Genomic DNA, 23,151 nt, shown 5'->3' with positions numbered 1-23,151 from the left:
ACTCTCAAGCCTGCAGGCAGCACTTTGCAGCTCGGCTCTGGACAGACCTGCACAGAGTCAGCACTCCCTTCTGCCGCACCATCTGTCAGACACTTGAGAGCTTTATGCTGCAGTCCAAACTGACTGTGATGTATTCTGAAGCACAGAACTCAAGGAGTTATTTGGAAGTCAGAGAACATATCTTTGAGCATTTTTTCAGTCGTGTATAAAATGGTAGAACAGAGAAACCAAAATGTGTACAGAGCACACAAACCAAAGAGGCATGTGAAGGGCAGGGTGGAGGGAAAGAAAGTGGAAATGGACAATGCATTTGGAGACTCATTATGTGAAAAACTCATCAGCAGTAAAACAAACAGGATTTATAAAAAGCCAAGCCAAAAGGCACACGGGAGAAGTATTAAGTGGTCACTTTATAAACCACTTCAAACACTAAGCAGGCAGCGCAGTATTGAAGCTAAGCAGGAGGGGAACTGATATCCAGGCCTCAGGAATGCATTGATCCTAAGGCTTATAGATGCTGGATTTATCACAGCATTAAGTTCCAAGACCCAAGAGAGTTATCACAGTTTAACACAAATTCAGGCAGGATGAAAAACATGCTAGGGAAGCACTCTAAGAGACTAGAAAGAGAAATCAAAAAGAAAAGAAAAGTCAACACGGATTCTCAGGAGCTGGCGTAGCATGTCAAGAGACCGGGATGTGGGACTCTGGTACCAGACCAGGTCAAACCCTGAGACAGAAGCTACTTCAGTGCTGACATCCCAAAGGCTTTAAATACAGGGAACTGGCTACCTGACTGAAAGAGGAGCTTAAAAGCCACTGGGGATGGTGAGGCCACCCGCACACTAACAAAAGTAGGAACCAAAATCACTCCTGGGCAGGAGGGACACAGTGACGAGGCCAGAGCTGCACCCGGAATGGGCCATGCAGATGCTACAAGAAACTGGAGCAGAAGAGGTCTGCTTTCTCACTCCAATCTCCCAGGGAGTCATGCAGGAACCCAAGAGAGGGCAGCCCCCTAGGAGTCAGTCCCCCATGATAACCCAGGGCAGAGTCAGAGAGGGCGGAGAAGGGATCTGAGGGCAAAGAAGCCCAAGACTGTTCCAGCTTTCCTCAAACATTATGATGCAGATCCCAGAATCTTGGATTCTGACTTAGCACATATGGGGTGGAGCTCGAGAGCCTACACCATTCACCAGCTCTCAGACGATGACGCTGCTGCTGGTCCAGGAGCCCCACTTGAAATGGTGAATACCTACCTGAACCAAAAGAAGGACTGGACTATAATCTAAAGGAATGTAGCCACCCGTGTTCCTTCCAAGAATAAAACACACACACTCACATGCAAGCCTTTCAAAGAAGAACGAGGAACATATGATGGAAGGTGGAGGTAGGAAGAAGACCATGCCGGCACAACACTCCGTGTTACTTCTCCCACCATGTCATCAGCTCTATATGCTTCCAGGCTCTTACGGGCTGAATTGTGCCCCCTGAAAATTCAGGTGTTGAAGTCCTAATCCCTAGTACCTCAGGACAAAACTGTGTCTGGAGACAGGGCCTTTAATGAAGTAAATAGACTAAAATGAAGCATTTAGGGTACAATCTGAGTGATGTCCTTACAAAAAGAGGAGATCAGGATGTACAGAGGATGACCAGCAGTCCTGGCACAGTAAGAAAAGGCCATGTTAGGACACGGAGAGAAGGGAGCCAACTGCATGCCAAGAAGAGAAGCCTCAGGAAAAACCAACCCTGCCGACACCTTGATCTTGGGCTTCTAGTTTCCAGAACTGAGAGAAAATAAATTTCTGCTCTTTAAGCCCCCATTCTGTGATATTTCATGAGACAACCCTAGCAAATTAATATAAAGCTCTTGGTTTTTGTTTCTTGGCATTACTTAAATGTGGTTAAGTTTTTGCTGCATGCCTGTTCTGCAAGAAGCAGAGTTCCAGAAGCTGGCTCCCAGAATGATAAAGAGATGGTCCTTGCCCAGACCCTGCTCCTGTTCAGAGGGAGAAACCAAGGCCACAACCTCAGATTATGATGGATGCTGTGACAGGGTTAAAACCAAATGCTATAAAGGTCCAACGAGAGCAAAATCATTCCAGATGAGAAATGGGGGAAAAGTGTAACCAGAGAGAGGGAACTTCCCCATGGATTCTGACAGGCCAGAAAGGGGAAGCATATGGAATGGGGAGCAACACAGGCCAAGAAACACTAAGAGACCTGACGTGCAGGTATGCTCCAGGACCAGCCGGACACTGACAGGGTGGGTGGGATGCCGGAGGTGCTGGGCAAGGAGAACTGTCAAAGTAAACAGAGCACTGAAGACACTGGTGCCTCTGGGAGTCTGGACTTTCATTTCCAGAAAATGAAGATTAATAAAACTAAGGAAGGCAGGTTAAGGGGCAAGAGAATGAATACAGAGCACATCGTGGAGGATAATAAAACTCTCATTACCTAACTGTCCAAGAACGGCCTCCTTAAGACTAACATACTTTCTACCTTCATTAGCCACTTTCACAATAACCCCAACTACTTTACTCTCTCTTATTCTGTTAACTGGGACCCAGGGAAGAGGTCGCCATTCACCCTAATTTCCAAGCTAGGGAGCAGAGTCTATGACAGTTGTGGTTTAGTGTCAGGACCCAATTACTCAGAAAGAGAACTGAAGCCTGAGATCAGAGTTTCACAGATCAAAGCCTGAGGCTCTGTCATTGTCGCCATGGTGCCACCAGCCTGGCTATAGAGAGCCTTCACCCTTTGTCAGAGCACAAATCTGGCCAGCAGCCTTCCACTCTCCCACCACCCCACTTGAGAGGACCTTGGATCACTCATCCAGAGCAAGGGCAGCCACAGACCAAATTAAAAGAAGGCAACAGTTACTCTTTGGCTTGCGAGAATCCAGGAGCTCAGGATCTAGTGATTTCCAGGGAAATGAAAGGATTTCCAAGTGTAATGCTGACATTAAGGGACCTCTGTCTTCCACACTGACTGAAACTCCTACTGTTGCATGAGGAGGCTTCCATACATTCCTGAAGCAACTCCATGTGACATATGCCAATAAACTAATCCCGAGTCTCCTAACTGAAGGTGGAGATACAAACAACCAGCAAAGGTAGCTCAACACCAACAAAGATCATTCTGAGGACTAAGAAGATGGGTTATGCTCTTTTCCTTGGTCTTCTCTTCAAACAATACCCATGTGTCTCCTCTGAAATGACTCACTGATAAACTTGGACAAGAAAAAGCAAGAAGGCAGGCACTCACAGTGCCAACACACCAAATCAGCCCTCACCTCTCCCTTCAATTTCTGGGATATTTTAACGCTCTTTGTTCTTCTCCCCAAAGGTCACTCCTTGGATATTCAGAATTTGGGGCTTGGAAAGGACAATAACTGACAAACTGGCAGAGTCAACAAGTGGGTTCTGACAATGAACATAATCCTGAGAATTTCCTGGTTCACTGGCCTGTGTCTACAAAATGGGTAAATTCACCAGAAGAGCAAATTCTCAGAATTTAAAGACTCACATTTCATCATGGGCATGTGTAAATTACACAACCGATCTCAAAGCAGGTTGTACATTTATAACCTTGGCATCGCCTTATTGTGAATGAAGTATATACTTCCTTTCCCCCTTGATTTTCGGTTCAGCTAAGTGACCTTCTTTGGTCAATGTGATGCCAGCAGGCATGAGAAGCTCAAGACACAACTAGGCCTGCCTGCTTGTACATTGGCCAAGGCCATGAGAAGAGCATGTCCCAGACAACAGGTAGTCCAAGAGGATGAGAGACATGTGGAGCAGACCCAGAACTCACCCACAGCCTGGACCCAAGCCCAACCAAACCAGGCTAGCCCAGCCAACCCCCAGCCAACCTACACATGCATGAGGGAAAATGTTGCTTCAAGCCACTGGGTTGGAGTGGGTTCTATACAGCATTACTGGAGCAAAAGCTGACTGACACAACAGAAATATGGAAAAGTATTTCACAAACCACACAGATACAAATTCATCAGATAACAATCCCTTTTTTCATCAATTTCCAAAGAATGTCTTCAAACAGCATCTGAGTAGCTGCTTTTTTTTTTTTAAAGCCTCAGACACTATCTTCCAATGAGAGGAAAATAGCCCTCAAAATATCAAATGTGAACAAAAAACAACTACAGATTTAAAACACAAATACTAGCAGAGAAATCCAAAATGGGCTTGCAAGAGCAAGAGACAGGAAAACTGTGAAACATCATTAGTCTTTCTCATAACCTTTAATACCTAGCACACATCACATTTCCACTCTTTTCATTTGACAAGTTATAAAAAAGAAAAAGATTTAGGAATAATAGAATTGGAACTGGAGGATAACTTAGCTCAGGGCCCAGAATCACCTTATGAGGAAAAGCCTAACAAAAGCTGGCAGGTTCATCATGGTGGCTCTGGGCAGATTCCTTCGGGGCTGTTACAAAACCTTTCCTCTGAGGACCAGGAGAGCCCACAACAGAAGGGGAAGGGGAGACTGAAGTCTTTCAATGTACTGGTGCACCTGTGCTAAGTGGCACTATATGCACTAATTTTTAGAGCTTACTATTTGGTTTCTCTCTTCCTTATATGGAACAGATTTCCATCCTCTCTCTTTGTACATTTACTGAGGAAAGCATATATTGTGCCATGAAAGGTCAAACAATGTGAGCTTCACAGACAGAGGTGGTGGCACTACCTCTGAGAGCTGAGTCTGCTACAGGATGAAAACTACCCATGTCTGGGGGGTGAAGGTGTTTATTCCACATCCAACTCCCCTGACATGCAAGTGAAGTCCTGGCTCCATTTCCTGCACAAAAATCTCTCAACACAGGAAATACTGAGGAGATACCTCAAGATAATATTAACACTAGCATCAGAACCAGGAGGGTAGACAAGAACGTCAGGACTCAGACACAGTCATTTAGGGCAGTGCTTCCTGTAACCGGAAATATCATGTCTCAGACCCTTATAACCCACCCAGGCTGCAAAGCACAGCGCAACCTCCCCCTTATGAGAACAGTCTCGTGCAGCCCCAGAGCAGGCCAAGCCACCTAAATGGCACCTGGAGAACTTTATACAATATGCTGCTGACCCCTCTCAGTGCTGTGAGACACAAAACTGGCTAATTAGGCCTTCAAGAGCTTGCCCCCATAACACAGTTAAGTGGCTGCCCCGTTTTCATGTACAGGGGATCCAAGGTAGGGTTCTGCCAAGACACGCAGCTAAACTTTATCCAGTCTCCCAGTGGTAGAGGGGACGTCACTCCTTCGGGGAAGTTTTGTCTAAAGAGGCCTCAAACACAAGCCCAGGATTCAGCAGTCTCTGAATCACCTTCTCACATGAGTGAAGTCAGACGCTATCAAAGCTTATACTCAGGTCTGAACTTCACGCCTGCCACAGCTGACCCTCAACAGATGACTCAGCTTTTCTGCAACTCAGCAAAAACTGGGAACATGAAGAAACGTGTATTTTGAAGCATTCTGAGGATGAAAACTGGAGGCCACTGGTGATATCCTTTCACAAAGACCCTCCCCAAACAGGCAGACCACATCTACCAAGCCCTTGAGAGAACAGATCAAAATTCTAGTCCAAAAATTTCTGAGACCTAGCCATGTTATACAGCGCACTCTACAGTATTGCCATGGGACATATTTTTTTTTTCTCTCATTTAACATACTGTTTTTATGCTGGATTTCACAAAAGCAGGAAGGCAAAGTGGATGCCCTTGAACATTAAGGTGAGTTTAATATGGGCTGAGTCACAAATGGAAAAACCCCAACAAGTAGAAACAGATACCTTAAGTATCAGCATCCCCTCTACTTGCTAAAACACACAGAGCTTCGACGTCTCATAGTTTTATTTCCGTTTCTTCAAAATCAAACCAGAACCCCAATTCCCCAAAAGTCACTGATCTTACCTTAAGCAAAACACGTAATAGCCATATTTGAGGGAGAAAGAAAAAAAGTTTTACCTATTCAAGCCAAGATAGTAAGATTATGGCCCCTTATTACAGTCCTTACTTTCAAGATATTTTGGGTTTCATTCCACTTATTTGTCCATTCCTTGGTCAATTCTTGAACCTAAAAGGAAAAATACACATGTGATTGCTCCATAAGAAAATTACTATGGTTTTCTTCCAGAAAGTGTCCTAACTCTTATAGCTTATAGAGGATGCACAATATATTTAATTATATAGCAATTTCAATCTCTGAAAGAACCAACACCAAAGATAAATCAAACAAGCGGATCTCATCCTATGACCCACACTAAGGCAGAGGAAAGAATAGGGAAAAATTCATCAAGGTACCTAGAGTTTTATAACACTCTTTTCATGGTATACTTAAATAAAAGCTGCTTCTTTGGATATTAACCAAAAATGACAAGTTTAAGAATCACAGGGCAGCATTAAATGGGTTAATTTTTCCTGATTATACTTTAAGTCCTAAAAAACAGTGATTTCTGTTTCCTTCTAATTAGATGTGATGATTAAATCACCTTGGATGCTGCAGTTTTCTTTAAGAGATAATCTGCTTTCTCAGCTAATTTCTTTAAGAGCTAATCTGTTTTAGCTAATTATAAATCTCATTCTTTTAAAAAAAAAAAAAAGATAGCTCTTTAATTAACTCTTTTAGTAGAAGCAAAAATCCTTTGATAAAAATCAGCTTCTTTCCAGTCTACTGTTATTTAAGGGAGAAAATATCCCCAAATGTTGAACACAGCACAGGTGGAAATAGCTTCTTAGATTCAGTGAAAATATTCTTCCAATTCCATAAAACTTTTTCAATGGTCCTAGTAAGTAATTCTCGTAAGTACTTCAGTGATATGCTGATCTAGTACCTGACCAAGAAGTAGGAAAAAACAGTAAAAAAAGAAAAAAGAAAAAAAGAATATATCCTGTGAAAGGAGTATCCCTGAAGCTAAAACAGAGTGATGGGGGTGACATGATTAGACACACGACACTCGTCCTTTCAAAGCCCCTCTCCTCCTCTAATTTAGCACTTGTGTCAGCTCCCCACTCCCATTCAGATTCCCCTCCACACTGCTCTTCCTACTGAGAGGTTAGCTGACTTAGCCAGCCCAAAGTGTGTGCCCGAACACACCTGCTGGCACTCTCTCTTCCAAGAGGAGAACACTGTCCACATGCATTGAGTATGGTAACTAGAAAAGGCATCCATGGCAGAAACCTTCCTGACTGAAAGCCTGTGTGACTGACAAGAGGTGGAGACACCAGAGTGACAGTTTACCCAAGAGGAAAACCAAGACATATCTAACCCACCTGTACCAACCATTCAGCGGTCACTCATTTTACTCCATTTACCCCAAACATGACTGGACTGAGCTAAAATCACACTCCTCATTTTTACTAGTTAGTAAAGTCAAAAGCCATTTTTCTTCTTGGTTAAAAATAAATAAATAAAAGACACAGGACTGACCCTCTCTAGCCTTGCTTTTTCCGGGTTTTTAATGGTTTGCAAAGACTGCCTTTGCTGCCTAGAACTGCACATATACTCTGCTCTTTCATCCCCTGAGTGATGCCAACCTCAGCCTCTAATGATAGCAATTAAAGCCACATGGCTCTCAGGGATTGTTTTGGAAATGCTTTCAGAGAGGGAGTAGTCTTATGCCTTCTCTCCCTACAGGAAAAGATAAGATTGGTGTATTGAATTTACCAATTTATGAAAATAATCAGTTAACAGATTCTCACTGGCAATTTATCTGAGAAATACAGCATTCAACAGTAAATCCTTCTGCATTTCACCAACAGGTATGTGTTCCATGAAGAAACGACAAGCCGATCAATCCTTTTCCAATCAATCAAATAATTCTAGCTTTAAACAAATCGTTAAGTATGCCTTGAATTGGTTTTACTATTGAATTTAAAGCAAATAATCTTCATTTATAAAACAAACATGTGATACCACCTCTAACAAATGATCAGGTGACAAGATTTATAGCCAAGCTGATAGCAAACGACTGAAAAGGTCAGCAAAAAGCTAGATTAAAACTTACAAATTGTTATGAACAAGATAGGTAGTCATTTCTGTCACAGCATGTGTAATGCTTTCAAATTAAAATGTTTATTGGTTTTTATTAAATTGCTAGGTATTCCTAAAAACTATTAGTAAAAAACAATTTAAGACTATATCCGGACATTTCAAAGCACTCAAAATTAGAATTTGAAGTACTAAAATATAAAATTTCATGAGAAAAATAGGGATTAAGAAACTAATGTTTTTACTAATGCTATTATCAGCAAATTCATCAACATAATTATCTAGGGAAGTGTCAACACGTTCCTAACTACAATCCAATTTATATTTTCAATATTGTGTATTCTTGAAGACCTTACCAACAGAATCCAATTTTCTTTCTCAATCTGTTTTAACCATTCAGCACAGTGAACAAAATTCAACCCTAAAAATGTTCTCAACGCCTGTTTTTCTTTCCACAGAGGACTATTTTTTCAAAACAAAAATCGTATAGAACCAGGTCAGCCATGAAACTGGGTTTCAGAAAGTGCCTGCACACCAGCACTGACATCAGGTCACATCTCCAGGGCTCCTTTCTCTGCCAGTCACTCACTACCACTCATTCTTCTGCCTTGACTCTCACTAGCTTAAGGGAAACTTGGCAGCCACCTGAAGTATTCAGACTCTCCAAGTACCACATTTCCCACTGGAAACAAAGTAAAAGGATGACAAAAAACTAAACGGTGGTCATGCTTCAGCTACTATTAAGCTGGGAACCACCGTCTCATGAATGCTGAACGTGGCCTCCCCCAACCCAGGGTTCTCATCTGTTCTGAGGAACTCAGCAGCCTCACTGCATCATCAGCACTGCCTACACATGAATTTCAGTTGCAGTTAACCATCATGTACCAGACAAATCTCATTTAATAAGTCATAGAGAACATTATGAGATACATAAAGACAACTTACTTGAGAAAGAGAGAGAGTGAGCAATCAGGGGTAGGGGCAGAGAGCTGAGCAGGGAACCCAGACAGCAAGGCTCAATCCTAGGACCCTGAGATCATCACCTGAGCTGAAGTCAGAGACTTAACTGACTAAACCACCCAGGCACCCCTATTGTGGTTCTTTAAAAATGGGATGGGACAAAGAGGGAGGGTTAGGTGAAATGAGGAAAGAAAAATGAGTTTCAAACAGCAAGTACTAAAAAGCATGCACTTAAAATAACAGCAAAAGTTAGGATTTAAAAAATAGAAAGTCAAGGTATCACTTACTCTTGCTTCATTCTGCTGAAGTTTCTCCTCCATACTTAAGGCTGTGGGGGAGTCTAAGAGGGCAATCTACGATTTAAGCCATAAAAGAGAACAGCAATTAGTAAAAAGCAGTATCAAAAGGAAGGAATTGACCATGATTAATAAATTATCCAAAATTGCCAAATAAACTATTAAGCAAAGGTAAAAAGTATTGTCCCACACCCCCTAAAAAGTGTCAATAATCATTAAGTCTTTAATCAATGGAGTACTTATAATATTCAGAACTATGGCATCCTAGCAAACCTACATTTGCAACACAAATCACCTAAGGGAAAGAAAAAGACAAACACATAACATACTGACATTTTGCCAAAACCAAACACAACCTAAATCCTCAAGGATTTATCTGTTTTGAATATGCACATTGTAAAAATTCAAAAAGAAGCATAAGCATTGCTCAACCACAGGCTTCTGAGATTTACACATATTGATTACATGCAAATGAAACTTATTTATTTTCACTGCTGGATTATACTCCATGTAGGTATGGCTATACCACAATCTACATACCCATTTTTTTTATCCATGTTGCAAAAGTATAAAGATTGACAAAAGAATGATAAACACTAAAATCAGGTTAGAAATGGGACAAGGCAAATAGAGACAGGAGAGGCAAAGGGAGCCAGGTGGGGCACACAGGGGCTCTCTATGTATTTGGAATTCATAATCTGAGAGGTAGGGGCAGAGTACTCCCTAGGATGTCATCTAAAACAAAAAAAAAAAGGGGTCATAGGAAAGGTACAGATTATACAGTCAATGATTCTGTAATAGCCTTGTATGGCGACAGACTGTAGCTATACTTGTTGTGGTGAGCATAGTATGTAGAGATGTTGAATCACTATGTTGTACACCTGAAACTAATGTAGCCTTGTGTGTCAACTATACTCAAAAAAGAGAGAGAGTCTTTATCCCTCCCCATCCACAGGCAACCACTCTTAACCCAATATGCTATGTAAACCTGCAGTTATTCTGGTCATATGCAAGCATATTTTTGTTGTCTTTTAAACAAACAGCACAAATACTATTCTGAATAGTGCCATGTTCACTCAATATATCTCGTAGAAAATTCAGTACAAATAAATTCACTTCATTATTTTTCAACAATTCCATTCCCCTCTATGGATATTCCATAATTTATGTCTGTACTTTCCTATTAATGGAAATGCAGGTTTTTTCTAATCTTCTGTTTTACCAGCAGTTGCCTACCACATACACAGCTGTACCAATAAATTCCTCAAAGGGAATTTGTGATCATTTTATATGTATGATTTTTTTTAATTGCCAAGTTGTCCTCCTTAGAGATTATAGCATTTTTTTCATTATTATTTACTTTTCAATTGCTATTCAAATGAATGCAACAGCCCACAAGGTGATCATCTTAAGCTCAGTTAAACATGCAGGCTAACAAGACTACCATGGACCACCCTCGGCTTCTGTCCCCTGGCAAGACAGCAGAGCTAACAACTGGACAGCAAGGTCCTCCTAAACTCTCTTCAACAGTCCTCACAGCTGTCAGGAGCTATTGTGTTTGGCATGAAGGGCTGAGATTCACACATGTAGGGGGCTCACCTTGGCTTAAAAGTCCTACACCCAACAGAAGGCAACATCTCTTGTACAGGCATGCCCTCCACAGTCCACAAGAGACACACTCAGTTAAGAGTCCCTGCACTCAGGGAAATCCAAAGCTATGGCTTCCTACATGCATTTATAGTCTATATACAGTTCATCCTAATCCAGACACAATTCTCCTATTAGGGGTCATCTTTATCATTAGAGATGTTGCCTAGTTATAAAGCTGCATCCCACTTTTATCCAAATTACAGAGAATAAAGCCAATAAGTTAATCATTAATGAAGGAAATTCATCCTTCATGAAGGAAAAGGAGTTCTGCTAACACATTACTACAACACATTATTGTGGCACCTAGCATGTTGTCTTGCACACAGATGGTACTCAATAAATACTTGCCACTGAAGAAATGCAAGTGGCAGGCATTATTATGAATTGCATTGTTTATATATGCTTGACAATTTTCAAAACAATCAGTAACCCCTTTATAACATGACTAATTTTACAGACTCCTCTATTGGGATCTTTCATCTATGCTCAAAACACTCCTACCACATCAATTACTCAGAAGATAATCAGACTGAACACATGCATGAGGCTATCATAACCACTACACCTTTGGAAAACCTACCTAAGTCCTTTTAAAAGAAATATTTGGTAAAACTAAATCATTTTCAATTAAATTACTCTTTGCAGGGTGTCCAATTAGAAGAAAACTGTTCAAGGATTAAATAATACTCAGATGAAGTTCATGTGTTAAAACCAAATACACTACGCCAAAACTGTAGTAGTATCAATTCCACTAACAACAAGTACAAGCACCTGCTGCCTCCTGCCCTTGCCAATATACTCTGCAATCAGGCATTGTAATCTTTGCCCATCCAATCAGTTTTCTAAGAATTTTCAGGTATAATTTACATGCAGCAAAATACACACTTAATGACTGTGGATATATCTATTTTCATATATATATATATATATATATATATATATATATATGTATATATATATTCATTTCACTCTTCTTAGTATTTGTAGTTACTGTATTTTAAGGGACATTAAGCATATTTTCATAGACTAGGAACTTTGTTCTGTGAACTCTGCTCATATTGTTTACTTTTCTGCCAGCTTGTGACCTTATTCTTATTTTTTTAAGATTTTATTTGTTTATTTGAGAGAAAGAAAGAGAGTGCACGCATGCTCAAGCCCTAGCCAAGGTAAGAGTAGAGGGAGAGGAAGAAGCAGGTTCCTTACTGAGGATCCCAGGACCCCAGGATCAAGACCTGAGCCGAAGGCAGAAGCTTAACCAACTTGCTACCCAGGTTCATCTATCTTTTTTTAGAGCCCTTTTATCTTACCTTCTTAATAGAAGCTCTTTTCATAATAAAGTGCACAAGTTGGCAATCTTTTTTTCCAAATTTGTACTGATCAGAGCAAATTTTCAAGGTGTCATGAAAACATGCTATGTCCTTCCTTACCTTGGTCTATGCGAGCGCTCATGAAATGAGAAGAGTTATGGTTCCCTGTGGCAAATATGTTTGGCTCTGTCTCCTGCTATTTCCTATAGTGTTTTTGTTGTTTTTTTTTTTCTTTTATAAAAGCTGACAGCATGTTTCATTTTAATTATGAACTGTACTCTGCTGTAATAAAGTGTTTTTAGGTATATATAATATACATAAAATATAAAAGCAACATAATGCTGTTTTGTACTACCTTCCTTCCCCTTTGAATTACCTAGTAGGCCAGTGCTCAGTCTTAGACAAACATCACGTAACAATCTTACTCTGTGACCCTCTCAGAGATTTATCTATCTTAAAAGTCTGCACATGAAGATATTTCTATTATCTATCTATCATTTAAAGTTTCTCCATGACTCCAACCACACAAATGAGAAATTCATTCTACTTTCTTGGCTTCCTGACTTTTCTGGCTTATTTCATGTCTGTGTTGTTTAATTTTCTCATCTCTGGATACATTCAAGAGAAAAGGAGTTCACAGACATTCCCTCGGCCAGAGTCAAAGCAGAAGTCTGAAAATATGCTTTAAATATAACAAAAGAGAACATCTGAAAAGACAAGCTATCAAAATGCTTGACTTCATTACTCATCTGAGAAGTGCAAATTACAACCCTTCTATAGCACAACTACGCACCCATCAGATGATTACAAGGAAAAGTGGACAATTCCCTTCGTGTGGATGGGGACCTGCAGCACTAGAACTGGCACTTTCATATACTGGTGGTAGAAAATAAATTGGTGGAGACTCCTTAAAAAAATTGTTTGGCAGTATTTACTAAAACTGAGCCTATGTACACCTTCTGACCACCAACTCCACATTTAGGTATGAAACTAGTATGTTCACTAAAAGACATGTAGAAGAGAGTCAACAGCAGCCTAATAGCTCCAAAAAGGAAACTCCCCAAATTCCCATCAAAATGAGAATGGCTAAATGAGCAGGGACCTATGTATAAGGTAGAATATGGTACAGCAGTGAGAATGAATGGATCTACAATATGCAACAACATGGATCAATCTCACAAACACGACACTGAAAGAAATGAAGTTGAAAGAATATAGACTACATGATTCCATTTATATAAAGAACAAAAATAAGCAACACGAAAACCTAATCTGTGCCCTCAGAAGTCAGAGTGATGGTTCCTCTTGAAGGAAATGGCAGGTAATGTCTGAAAAGGAACATCAAGAGGGTCTTCCAGGGTGCTGGTAATGTCTGTTCCTTCATGTCAGTGCAGGTTAGATGGATGGATTCACCTTGTGAAAATTCACTGATCTGTATAACTTACAATATGTAATTTTCCTGTACATATACAATCCTTCAATAAAGAGTTCATACACACACACACACACACATATATATATGCAAACTGCTACACATACATCTGTATATCTCTATGTAGTAGGAGAAGCAAATACATGTTAAATTCTTGAGTTGTATTTTTACATTGTGCTTTTGAAACTCTGATGCACTTGACATTCTTCCCTGGTAAATAAATACATAACCTTATTAAAAGGAGTAGTTGATTTTTATTTAACTGTCCTTAAGCAAATAATGGAACTTTGATTGAATGACATTCTCAATGAACCATGGTAGCACTTGGAATACTGTAGGAATAGAGCAACGTTATCAAAAAAAAAATATATATATATACAGAGATTTTTAACGGGCATTTAAGAACACCTGCTTATTTTACTGAGCATCACAAATTTAATTAATTTAGGATAAGCCTGTATTGTTTGACAATTTATAGTTTCATACTATGATAAATTATTTTAACTTGGTACTCCTATTTTATTATATAATGTATTAAGTTTATCAAAGGATTTTATCTTCAATGATTCTAAAATAGACTTAACTATCTTTTCTATCCTTACCCTCAAAACTACAGCAACAAAAATATTCCTTTAATTACAGCATGGCCTTTGGTCATGAAAAAAGATAAAAGGCAATTGGCACACACAATACCTCTGAAGACATTATTCAGATAGAATATGTACAAGTTTTAATAAAGTTTTCTGTCTATACGATAAGGCTCCCTTCAAGGATTTCCTCAGTTTAATTTTAAAAGGCTGATTTTCTTTTCCTTAATTTCCATAACTTAGTAAATCATTAGGTACAACAACTTGGACCAAGAATTTTCCAAATACTTTCTTCACATGTAAAGTCTGGGTGATGCTATCATATCACCCTTAAACGTTCACCTCAAATAAGTAACATTTTACTAACACTGAAAAAAAGATCCCAAGAACATGGTGTACAAATTAAAATGGCTATTGTGATTCATGTCATAAGTTAGAGGAGGCTGACAACATCACACACAGCTAGAACATTCATTCTGGCAACTTCCTTTCACACATAGGAAAGGTCCACATCAAAATGTAAAATATACATGGAGACACTTCTAAGTGCAATGAACAATTCCTATTCAACTAATGTCTACCATCTTACAGGAAAGAACTGTCAGGTGTATTTCAGAATACAGGAACCTCAGGGAGGTTTTCATTCCACTGACAGTTTCATGATCAAACCACTTATGGTATGCCAAGGACTTCAAGGGCCTATATTCCTAGATGAAAAGCTACTCTAGCGAGAGCACACTACATTTAAAGAAAAGCATTTTTTTAAATGATACACTTACACCCATTATGGGTTAAGAAAATGAGAAGAAACATATCTTTGTTTATTTCTAACTTGAATCTAAGACAAATATTTAAAAAAGGCTATCCCTGATTTTCTTTCAAGGGTAGCCATTCTTCACAACAGTACCTAAAACCTATCAGGATCTAATTCACACTGTTCATCACAAAATGTAACTCTGTATGTACACTATGCAGGTAAGTTTACTGCGAAGAAAACATAAGAACAAAGCCCCTTCACTAGAATCCTGAAAGACCCTGAAGTGAGACCGTTTTGACATTCAAGCAAGGTCTCAGGGACATCACCTCAGCCAGCCATAGGCATGCCACATGTGCCAACTGTATCACCATAACCACCTCTGTAATGGACAATGCAAAATAGATTCAGAAAAGTCTTCAGGTCTTTCATTCTGTTAAAATACACTTTCAAGTCATAAAATGCATGGGTAGAATCTTAAATATTACTCCAAGCACTTCAATTTCCTTCCACTAATGGAGATTATGCCGCTAATCCTATTGCATGCTAAATTTCCATCCATAATTGATAACTATTAGATAGTTAATCATTTCAGGTTTAGTGGATAAAATCTTCCACACAGAGCACATAATGAATGCAAAGGCCAATGGGAGGGTAATGTAAAGGAAAGACTGGCTAACTCATTCAAAGCTTTACTTAGCACTTATTTACTCAAGTCAATACAACGAGTGAGATAATTGTCTCATTAAGATCTAGAAATAGATGTCATTACTCAAAGAAAATTATCTATAAATCTCAGAAAAACCCAACCTGATTGCCTTGAGCAAGCAGTGTTTTGAGTCTGGCTATTTCAGCACGCAGCTCACGGATGAGTTTGACGTTGGCATCCTCATTAATAGTAGGCTTGTTGATGATGTTTTTGGCTCTATTTGCATAGCGAAGAGTACTTAGGGTTTCTCCATAATTGACATCAGCAGGTGAAATAGCTGTGAAGAATGAATTCAAAAAATAATTTATCCAGCACTCCGTGTTTCATTTAACACAAAGTTGGTTTGTAATTTAAAAGTAAGATTAACCTCAGGTCATTGGATAGACTAAATATTCATTGCCACAGTAATGAATATTAAAAATTATCTAAGATTAATAGGAAAGGTGCTCACTATACCAAATTAAATGTCATTTTGCTCCTCTTAAGTCTAGAATCAGCTAACTACCTAACCAACTCTCAAAAGAGATATGAGAATACTCCACCATACTTTAAGGAGTCTCTCTGTTGAAGACACACGAAGAAGATTTCAAGATTATCTGTACTTCTTAATATTACATAGAAATTAAAATACTTTTAAAAATTTTGGCAAAGTCCACCATCCATAAAAATCCAGAGCATGATCATTTTTTCAAGAGTCAGTAGGTCAGTGAATGCTTTTCCTCCTAAAGCTTTGGTTAATGGCATCCCCTTCCACCACCACAGCCTGTAGGGCTCAGGTAACTAGATAATTGCATCTGGGGTGCATACCCCAGGACAGATCCCTTTTCTCCAGCATTAATGCAAGGTCTGGGGAGCAGGGGAGATGCAAACATGGGAAGGAAAGGGGAGAAAGGGCAAGAGAAAGTGAAGTTAAAAGTTTCTGAGTTCCCCCAAGCGAATTTCTCCCCTCTGCACATTTTTCTTCTCTGCTACATTCTTCCAGTTAGTAAAAATGCAGCAACATAGTAGAGTACTGCTATCATTATTTATGTGCATTGTTACTTTTCCTCTCAATTCCTCATTTTAAATTCCACATATACTGTTTTAAAACAGAAAAACAAAAGGTAGATTGTTTTCACTTTATGTTCCTGCAATGATTTTCTCCTGTGAGTTCATGGAATGAAAAGTTTCTGTCCTGTACTTTGTGCAAAGAAAGGGTAGGAGTCATTGTGCATGTATCCCAGCTTGCACAACACATGACAAGTTTATCCAACTAGGAAACGGGAAAGTGAGTTAATAATATGAGAGTGTAGATGAGATCGCAGTGATTTTCTCCAAGATAGAAAAATTATTTTTTTAAGATTTAAAAAAAGGTATTATTTCCTAATGAGACATTTTAAACTTCCAGGTCTATAGTTAGTTCCTATAAAACACTGTATGCTGAGAAAAAGAACTTGGAATTCTTACTGGCGATCATGATGGTTTTAGAGTTCCCACCAAGGCTATCTTTCAACAACCAAGTCAAAACAGAATCCCTGTAAGGCACAAAAACTTGCTTCTTCTTCACAAGAGGGTTTGCCGCATCCTGAGATAAATCAGCTGCACGGGAGGGAAGAAAAACAAAAACAAAACAACTAGTGAAGTTTTTTTCTCTAATTTGGCTTCTAAAAACCTTGAGGCTATAAACCCAGTCTGTAACACAAACATTAAACATAATTGTTTCGTGCTACTACAATATCGTAAAGAGTAGGAGGTGGCGGGGAACACACAGAAACCCACCTAAGGCAGAAATGACATTTCCCAGAGTCACGAGGGATTTGTTAATATTCCCTCCTTCCTTTAGTCTAACGCCCGTGGCACCCGTAGCATCCGCGCGCTCACTTCCAGCAAGATCAACTAGGTGGATCTTACTCACGGTTTCACACGGCATTTCAGAATCAAATTTTGCCTGTAGCAAAACATAAAAGCAAAATTGAAGAGGTGTACAGAGCCCTGATGTTGTCTGTGATACAGATCCTAATTATTTTCTACTCCTCACTATGATCGCTCAGGGTAGGGTTTGTTGTTTTTTCTTTTTTTAATTTTGTTGTCCCGTTGGCCACCTTAATGATTATAGAAACTTCCAAATGAAACTGAATACAACAGAAGTCTACCATATGTGATTCTTAAACTTTCTGAAGAACTGTACCATTACTCCAATCACTTGGTTGTTCCCAACAAAGGCTTACTGATTTTGACTGTGGTAGAACAGGACACAAGTCGTTGCGGGTATTCACAAAGAAAATATAAGTAAACAAATAATTAGTTTTGTTCTCATCTAGGGTCTCTCCAAAAGATGATAAATGTAGACACTTATGTAAAAGAAATCTGATCATTATTCAATAGTAAAACTTGTTTCATGAATTATAAAAAACTGAAAACCTTAAATAATGTATTCCTTGATTCTGAATTCTACCAAAATTTTACCTTCCCAACGAAGGCCTTTAACCTTTGTTTAACAGTCTGAACCAAAATGTCAAAAAGAAATTACCATACTTTGATAGTAGATATGTAAGCTTCTTAGAAAGTAGGGATGGAGGGATGGCCACACCCTAATCTACATTAACCAAAAAGGAGAAAATCCAATAGGCTACAGTAAATCAAAAAGCAAAAATCTAACAAAAGGTAAAGATGTGGAGCATTTATTGGGATTTGTTCTGATTGACCTTTGAGAATTTTTAAATTTTTCTTTGCTCTGTGATCCCCCTCCTTAATAAAATGCTATCTTTTTGTATCTGGTATGTTCAATGGTTAATATAGGCCAGGATATCCCCAAACTCCTAACACACATTTAAGTCCCAAGAGGACACTCTGTATGCACATGTTTGCATTCATCTGTGCTACTGGCCTAGGTCTTAAAATACTTACCCTCAATGATTGCCACACATTTTCAAAATCCTCTCCACCTCCTGATCAGAATGAGTTCTTACATCAGTACTTAAAAACGCTGGTTGCCCTTTAATATTATTCTCATAATCCTAATCAACATTTTTGGGTGAGTGCCATGGAGCGATAATGAACTACAATGAGTTACTCACCTTGGCCCCCCACTGGTCTGACTTGGCAATCTATTATCTCCCACAGAGCTCGCAACAATGAAAACTTTTGCTTAATTATGCACAGGCAAGTGGTTGTTTTTGGATCTTTTTTTTTAATGTCTAGAACAGGGTTGAGGCCTGCTAAGTATTTCTTAAGGGTACACACCTGGACATCTCATATGACTGTGACCGTTACCACAGAGAAATTCTGCACACAGCGCATGTTCAACTCTAATTAACAAGGAAATGACAAGCAGTCACCTTTGCCTGCTGCCATTCCTGGTTCAACAATGATCAGTCCTCAACTGGTGCTAATCATCAGTAAAGACCTTGGGGATGGAGCCAGCAGGCCCCACAGCTGCCCTCACCTGAGTGAACTTGATGGTGAAGATGGCATGAGACCTGCTACTGACGTCATTCATCCCAGTCGCTGCTGTGGTTCGATTGATATTTCCTGCATCCATAAGTTCTTCTACATCACCATAATTCTGTACTAAATGTTTGGATAAATCTGGGCGGCGGAGGAAGGAAGAAGGAGTTAGAAAATCTCCGTAATCTATAGTAAAGAGAGGAAGAAACTGACCTCTATGAAAGAACACAAAACTGTACAGATCTGTTGACTTATTTAAAGATCTTATTTGTTCCTACAGTTTGATAGTTTATAACATGGATTTGAAGGCTGGGCTGTCTGGGATCAAGTCCCAGTCTGCTGCTTACTGGTGGACATACATGGTTATGTGCAAGTCACTTAACCTCACTGAACCTCAGTCGCCTCTGATAATGCACACCTATCACATAGGGTATTTATGGTAAGTGTTAGCTATTATCGTCAACCTGAGGATCAGTCCTAGCACAGGAAATGTAATCACTAGCTTCATGCAAAACCAGAGAGCATTTTTCTAATCCTTTAAAAAAAACTTCTTATTCATTTTTGAGGAACATTTATATGTTCTAAAATCGAAGGCTACAAAAGGTATACTGTGAAAAGGGGTCTCCTGTAAAGGGGTCTCCCCCGACCTCTATTCTAAGATCCACTCCCCACTTGCCCTCTGTCAGGCAACCCAATGGAATTAGTTTCTCCAGACCCTTCTAGAAATAACCCATACAGATGCAGCCAATACATATATATATATAAAGCCATCTTATTTTCCCTTTCAAACATGGCAGCATACCATAAACATTGTTTTGCATCCTGCTTTTTTCTATGTAACAATATGCTAAAGAATATCAGTGAAGGTAATTCCTCACTCAAGTTTATGGCTGTAGAGCCTTCAATTGTATGCAGGGACCATAACCAATTTAGCCAGTCTCCTGTTGAGACTATAGATGCTTGCTTACATTTTGTTCCAAATATACGTAACACTGCTATAAATAGTCTTGTACATACTCTTTTCAAATATTGTGAATATTTCTCCAGAATAAATTCTTAAGAGGCCCAAGTGCTAGATCAAAGCACATTTGAAATTTTGATGGATATTGCAAAATTGTCCTCCCTAAGAGGCAATTTATACCCAGCAGTTACTATGTATAAGACTACCAATGTCTTAACACTGTCTTATCAGGCTTGCTTACATCTATCAGGGATAGGTAATAAATGTTATCTTTTAAGACTTTTTTATTTTGCTTTTCTCTGAGTATGAGTGAGGCTGAGCATCTTTCCTCCATTTAAAAACCATCCGCATTCCTATTTCTGTGAGCAATCTATTCACATCTGTGTTTGTTTTTCTACTTGGTTGTTGTATTTGGTTGTTGTACTTGGTTGTTGAATCTGTCCCTACTGAGTTACATGATCTCTTTATATATGAGGGAAACTAGTCATCTGTCTGAAACTTGGATTGAAAAGACTTTCCCTACTTTATAAGTTGTCTTTTTCCTTTGTTGATGGGGTTTCTGCCAAATTTTATTTTTTTACCACTTCAAATTTAACACTTTCATTCCATGGTTCCTGAGTTTTAAGTAATTTTAAAAAAACTTCCCTCCTCCAGGGACACCTGGGTGGTTCAGTGGTTGAGCGTCTGCCTTTGGCTCAAGGTGTGATCTTGGGATCCTGGGATCCAGTCCTGCATTGTTGGGCTCTCTGCTCAGCAGGGAGTCTGCATCTCCCTCTCTCTCTGCCCCCTCCCCTGCTTGTGCATGTTCTCTCTCTCTCTCAAATAAATAAAATCTTTTTAAAAAATTAAAATAAAATAAAATCTTTGTTCCATCTGCCATTTATCCTGGTATAAAAATGGAGCTATGCTACCAATTCACTCTTTTTGTTTCCTCCCAGACAGCTTAACAACCAATATTCCTCCAATGTTTGAATATCAGATTTATTAGAAACTAAATCCCCATAAGTATCTACATCAGATTCCGGATGTTTCCCCTGTTCGATTATTCTGTCTCTTCATAAACCAGCTTTATAATATGCTTTAACATCTGATAAGACAATTAAAGGGAAGCATGAAGGCACAGTTAGCCTGAAAGCTATTAACAATAATAGCTATTCCACGCTCCACAAAACAAATACATAATTATACAATTTACTTTGGGCATAAAAGGAGAAATTTCAATTGGAAATTTAATAAAATACACAGAGTCCTGTTAGTCCACCTGATAACACTAGGTGAAAAAGACAACCAAAATAGGAACACGTTTTTAAGCCCAGGACCAGTTCTCAGCCTTGCCTCCAACAAGACAGAGATGAAGGACAACAGCCACAGGAAAGCACATTTCCGTGTGTGATTCCAACAGCCAGCCACAACTTAGCTACCTACGTGAGTAAGCTGAGAGGAGCTTCATTATCAAGATAGCCTTAAACCTAGCCTATTTATAAATAATTAGCAAGGGCCAGTCCTTTACCCAGCATTACTTGTGACATTCCTCACAAGTGATTGTGACATAGCTAGTGTTATCACAACACAAATGCTAAGGACCACAGCACATGAAACTCTGTCAATGTTCTTCTCACAAGGTGAGAGGTCTTAGAATCTCCTTATGGTCATAAGCTACCACTAAGATCAGTAAAAATATACCACTAAGATGCAGTATCATTTAAAGAGACACCTTGTAGGGTCACTTATGTTGCCTAAGAACATTGGAAAACAAATTTCCAAAGAGTTCTTATTCTGAAAGCCAGAGGAAATCTATTGGCAAGCCCATAAAATCAGTGGATGCCCAGTGAAATATAAATTCATACTAGTGACACCTGTAGTGACAGCACGTCATTTTTACTATAATAAAATGCCCAAGATAAACTGTTTACGTCTCACTATTATTTTACATTTTTTCCCTGAAACTACTGTTTTTAACACCAATTTCCAAGAACAGAGCTGTGAAATATTCACTCTTACCTTCAACATAAGGTCCTTCTTTTGGGTGCTCTCGGACTCTTAAATTGAAAGTTTTGGATGACTTCCGCCTAAGTAGGTCTCTCACACGTTCATTATAAATTTCCAAGTAGCTAAAAATTTTAAATAGGATTGAATTCAGTAAGATGATTTCAGACATGAATAACAACAAAACAGTAACAGCAGCAACATGTTTTTGTGTGATAACTATTTATCAGGTACTATGCTTAGCAGGTAAGTGGATTACTTCATTTAATTCCTTCAATAGCCCAGAGGCAGGTACTACTATTATTCCCATTTTACAGGTTAGATAATAAAGGGGAATAGTTTTTTAAATGACTTGTCCAAGACCTCACAGCCACTAAAAGGTCAAGCAGCTCTAAGGACTTCTGATTGTCACGTTAGTCCCTTCAATGAAGAAAAAAAAACCCTCAACCATCCATATTTATTTAAAGATTACATGTATAGTGATTCTACCAACACAAAGAATAACACAAACCTTATTCAGATCAAAGAATAAGGCCAGTGGGGTATATACACTTAAATGTCAAAAGCTCACTCTATTTGAAATAAATATCCTATGTCAGAGTTTCTGACCAAACAGGATTTCTGCTAGCCTCCCAAATCCTAATCCAAATTGCACCCAAGAAAGTCACTGAAAACAGACATATTTCAAGCTTCACTTCTTTCTATGATAGTACAGGAGGGGAAAAGGCAGATTCTTCCTTCAAGTATCCAAAGGCTTTATCCTTTATCTACTCCTCCTGCCTGGAGAGAAGCTCCAACCGAGCTCACACATTCAATTACCTTACCAGGTCCCAGGTCCTACCTGACTTCAGTTCGAAAAGATGCTTCATCCCATCTGGTGGTTTCATTTATACGACTAAAGAGCCCTTCACAAATCCGAGGTATTAAGCCAGAATCGCCCTGCAGTGGGAAGGAGGAATGCCACAGCTGTCACTTGAAATAAAACCAACCAATGGCTGAATTTGCAATTTGCCAGAATGGATTTACTCAAGGGGCCTGCATGTCAAGCCCAAGCCTACCACCACAGGACCCCAGA

At 39.2% G+C, this 23,151-nt stretch overlaps 1 protein-coding gene across 26 annotated transcripts in view; it reads right to left on the bottom strand.

The window, feature by feature from the left end:
* The window catches only part of KIF16B (kinesin family member 16B), a 315,045-nt gene that overhangs the window by 237,287 nt on the left and 54,607 nt on the right, over nucleotides 1–23,151 (bottom strand). For all 26 annotated transcript variants that reach the window (XR_012018188.1, XR_012018181.1, XR_012018183.1 and 23 more), the window contains exons 5-12: nucleotides 22,918–23,015; nucleotides 22,092–22,201; nucleotides 19,128–19,270; nucleotides 17,462–17,630; nucleotides 17,150–17,281; nucleotides 15,805–15,980; nucleotides 9,256–9,321; nucleotides 6,035–6,094 (exon numbers count right to left, since the gene is read on the bottom strand). Coding sequence is in view for 14 of the 26 variants with exons in the window: in XM_072799997.1 (XP_072656098.1) it covers nucleotides 6,035–6,094; nucleotides 9,256–9,321; nucleotides 15,805–15,980; nucleotides 17,150–17,281; nucleotides 17,462–17,630; nucleotides 19,128–19,270; nucleotides 22,092–22,201; nucleotides 22,918–23,015 (954 nt within the window). In the remaining 12 variants the exon portion in view is untranslated. The remainder of the gene's footprint in view (nucleotides 1–6,034; nucleotides 6,095–9,255; nucleotides 9,322–15,804; nucleotides 15,981–17,149; nucleotides 17,282–17,461; nucleotides 17,631–19,127; nucleotides 19,271–22,091; nucleotides 22,202–22,917; nucleotides 23,016–23,151) is intronic.

Source organism: Canis lupus, chromosome 26 (genome assembly GCF_048164855.1).
Source record: "Canis lupus baileyi chromosome 26, mCanLup2.hap1, whole genome shotgun sequence".
Taxonomy (NCBI): Eukaryota; Metazoa; Chordata; class Mammalia; order Carnivora; family Canidae; genus Canis; species Canis lupus.
Note: the sequence above shows the minus strand (reverse complement) of the source record. Positions and strands in the feature narration are given on the sequence as shown.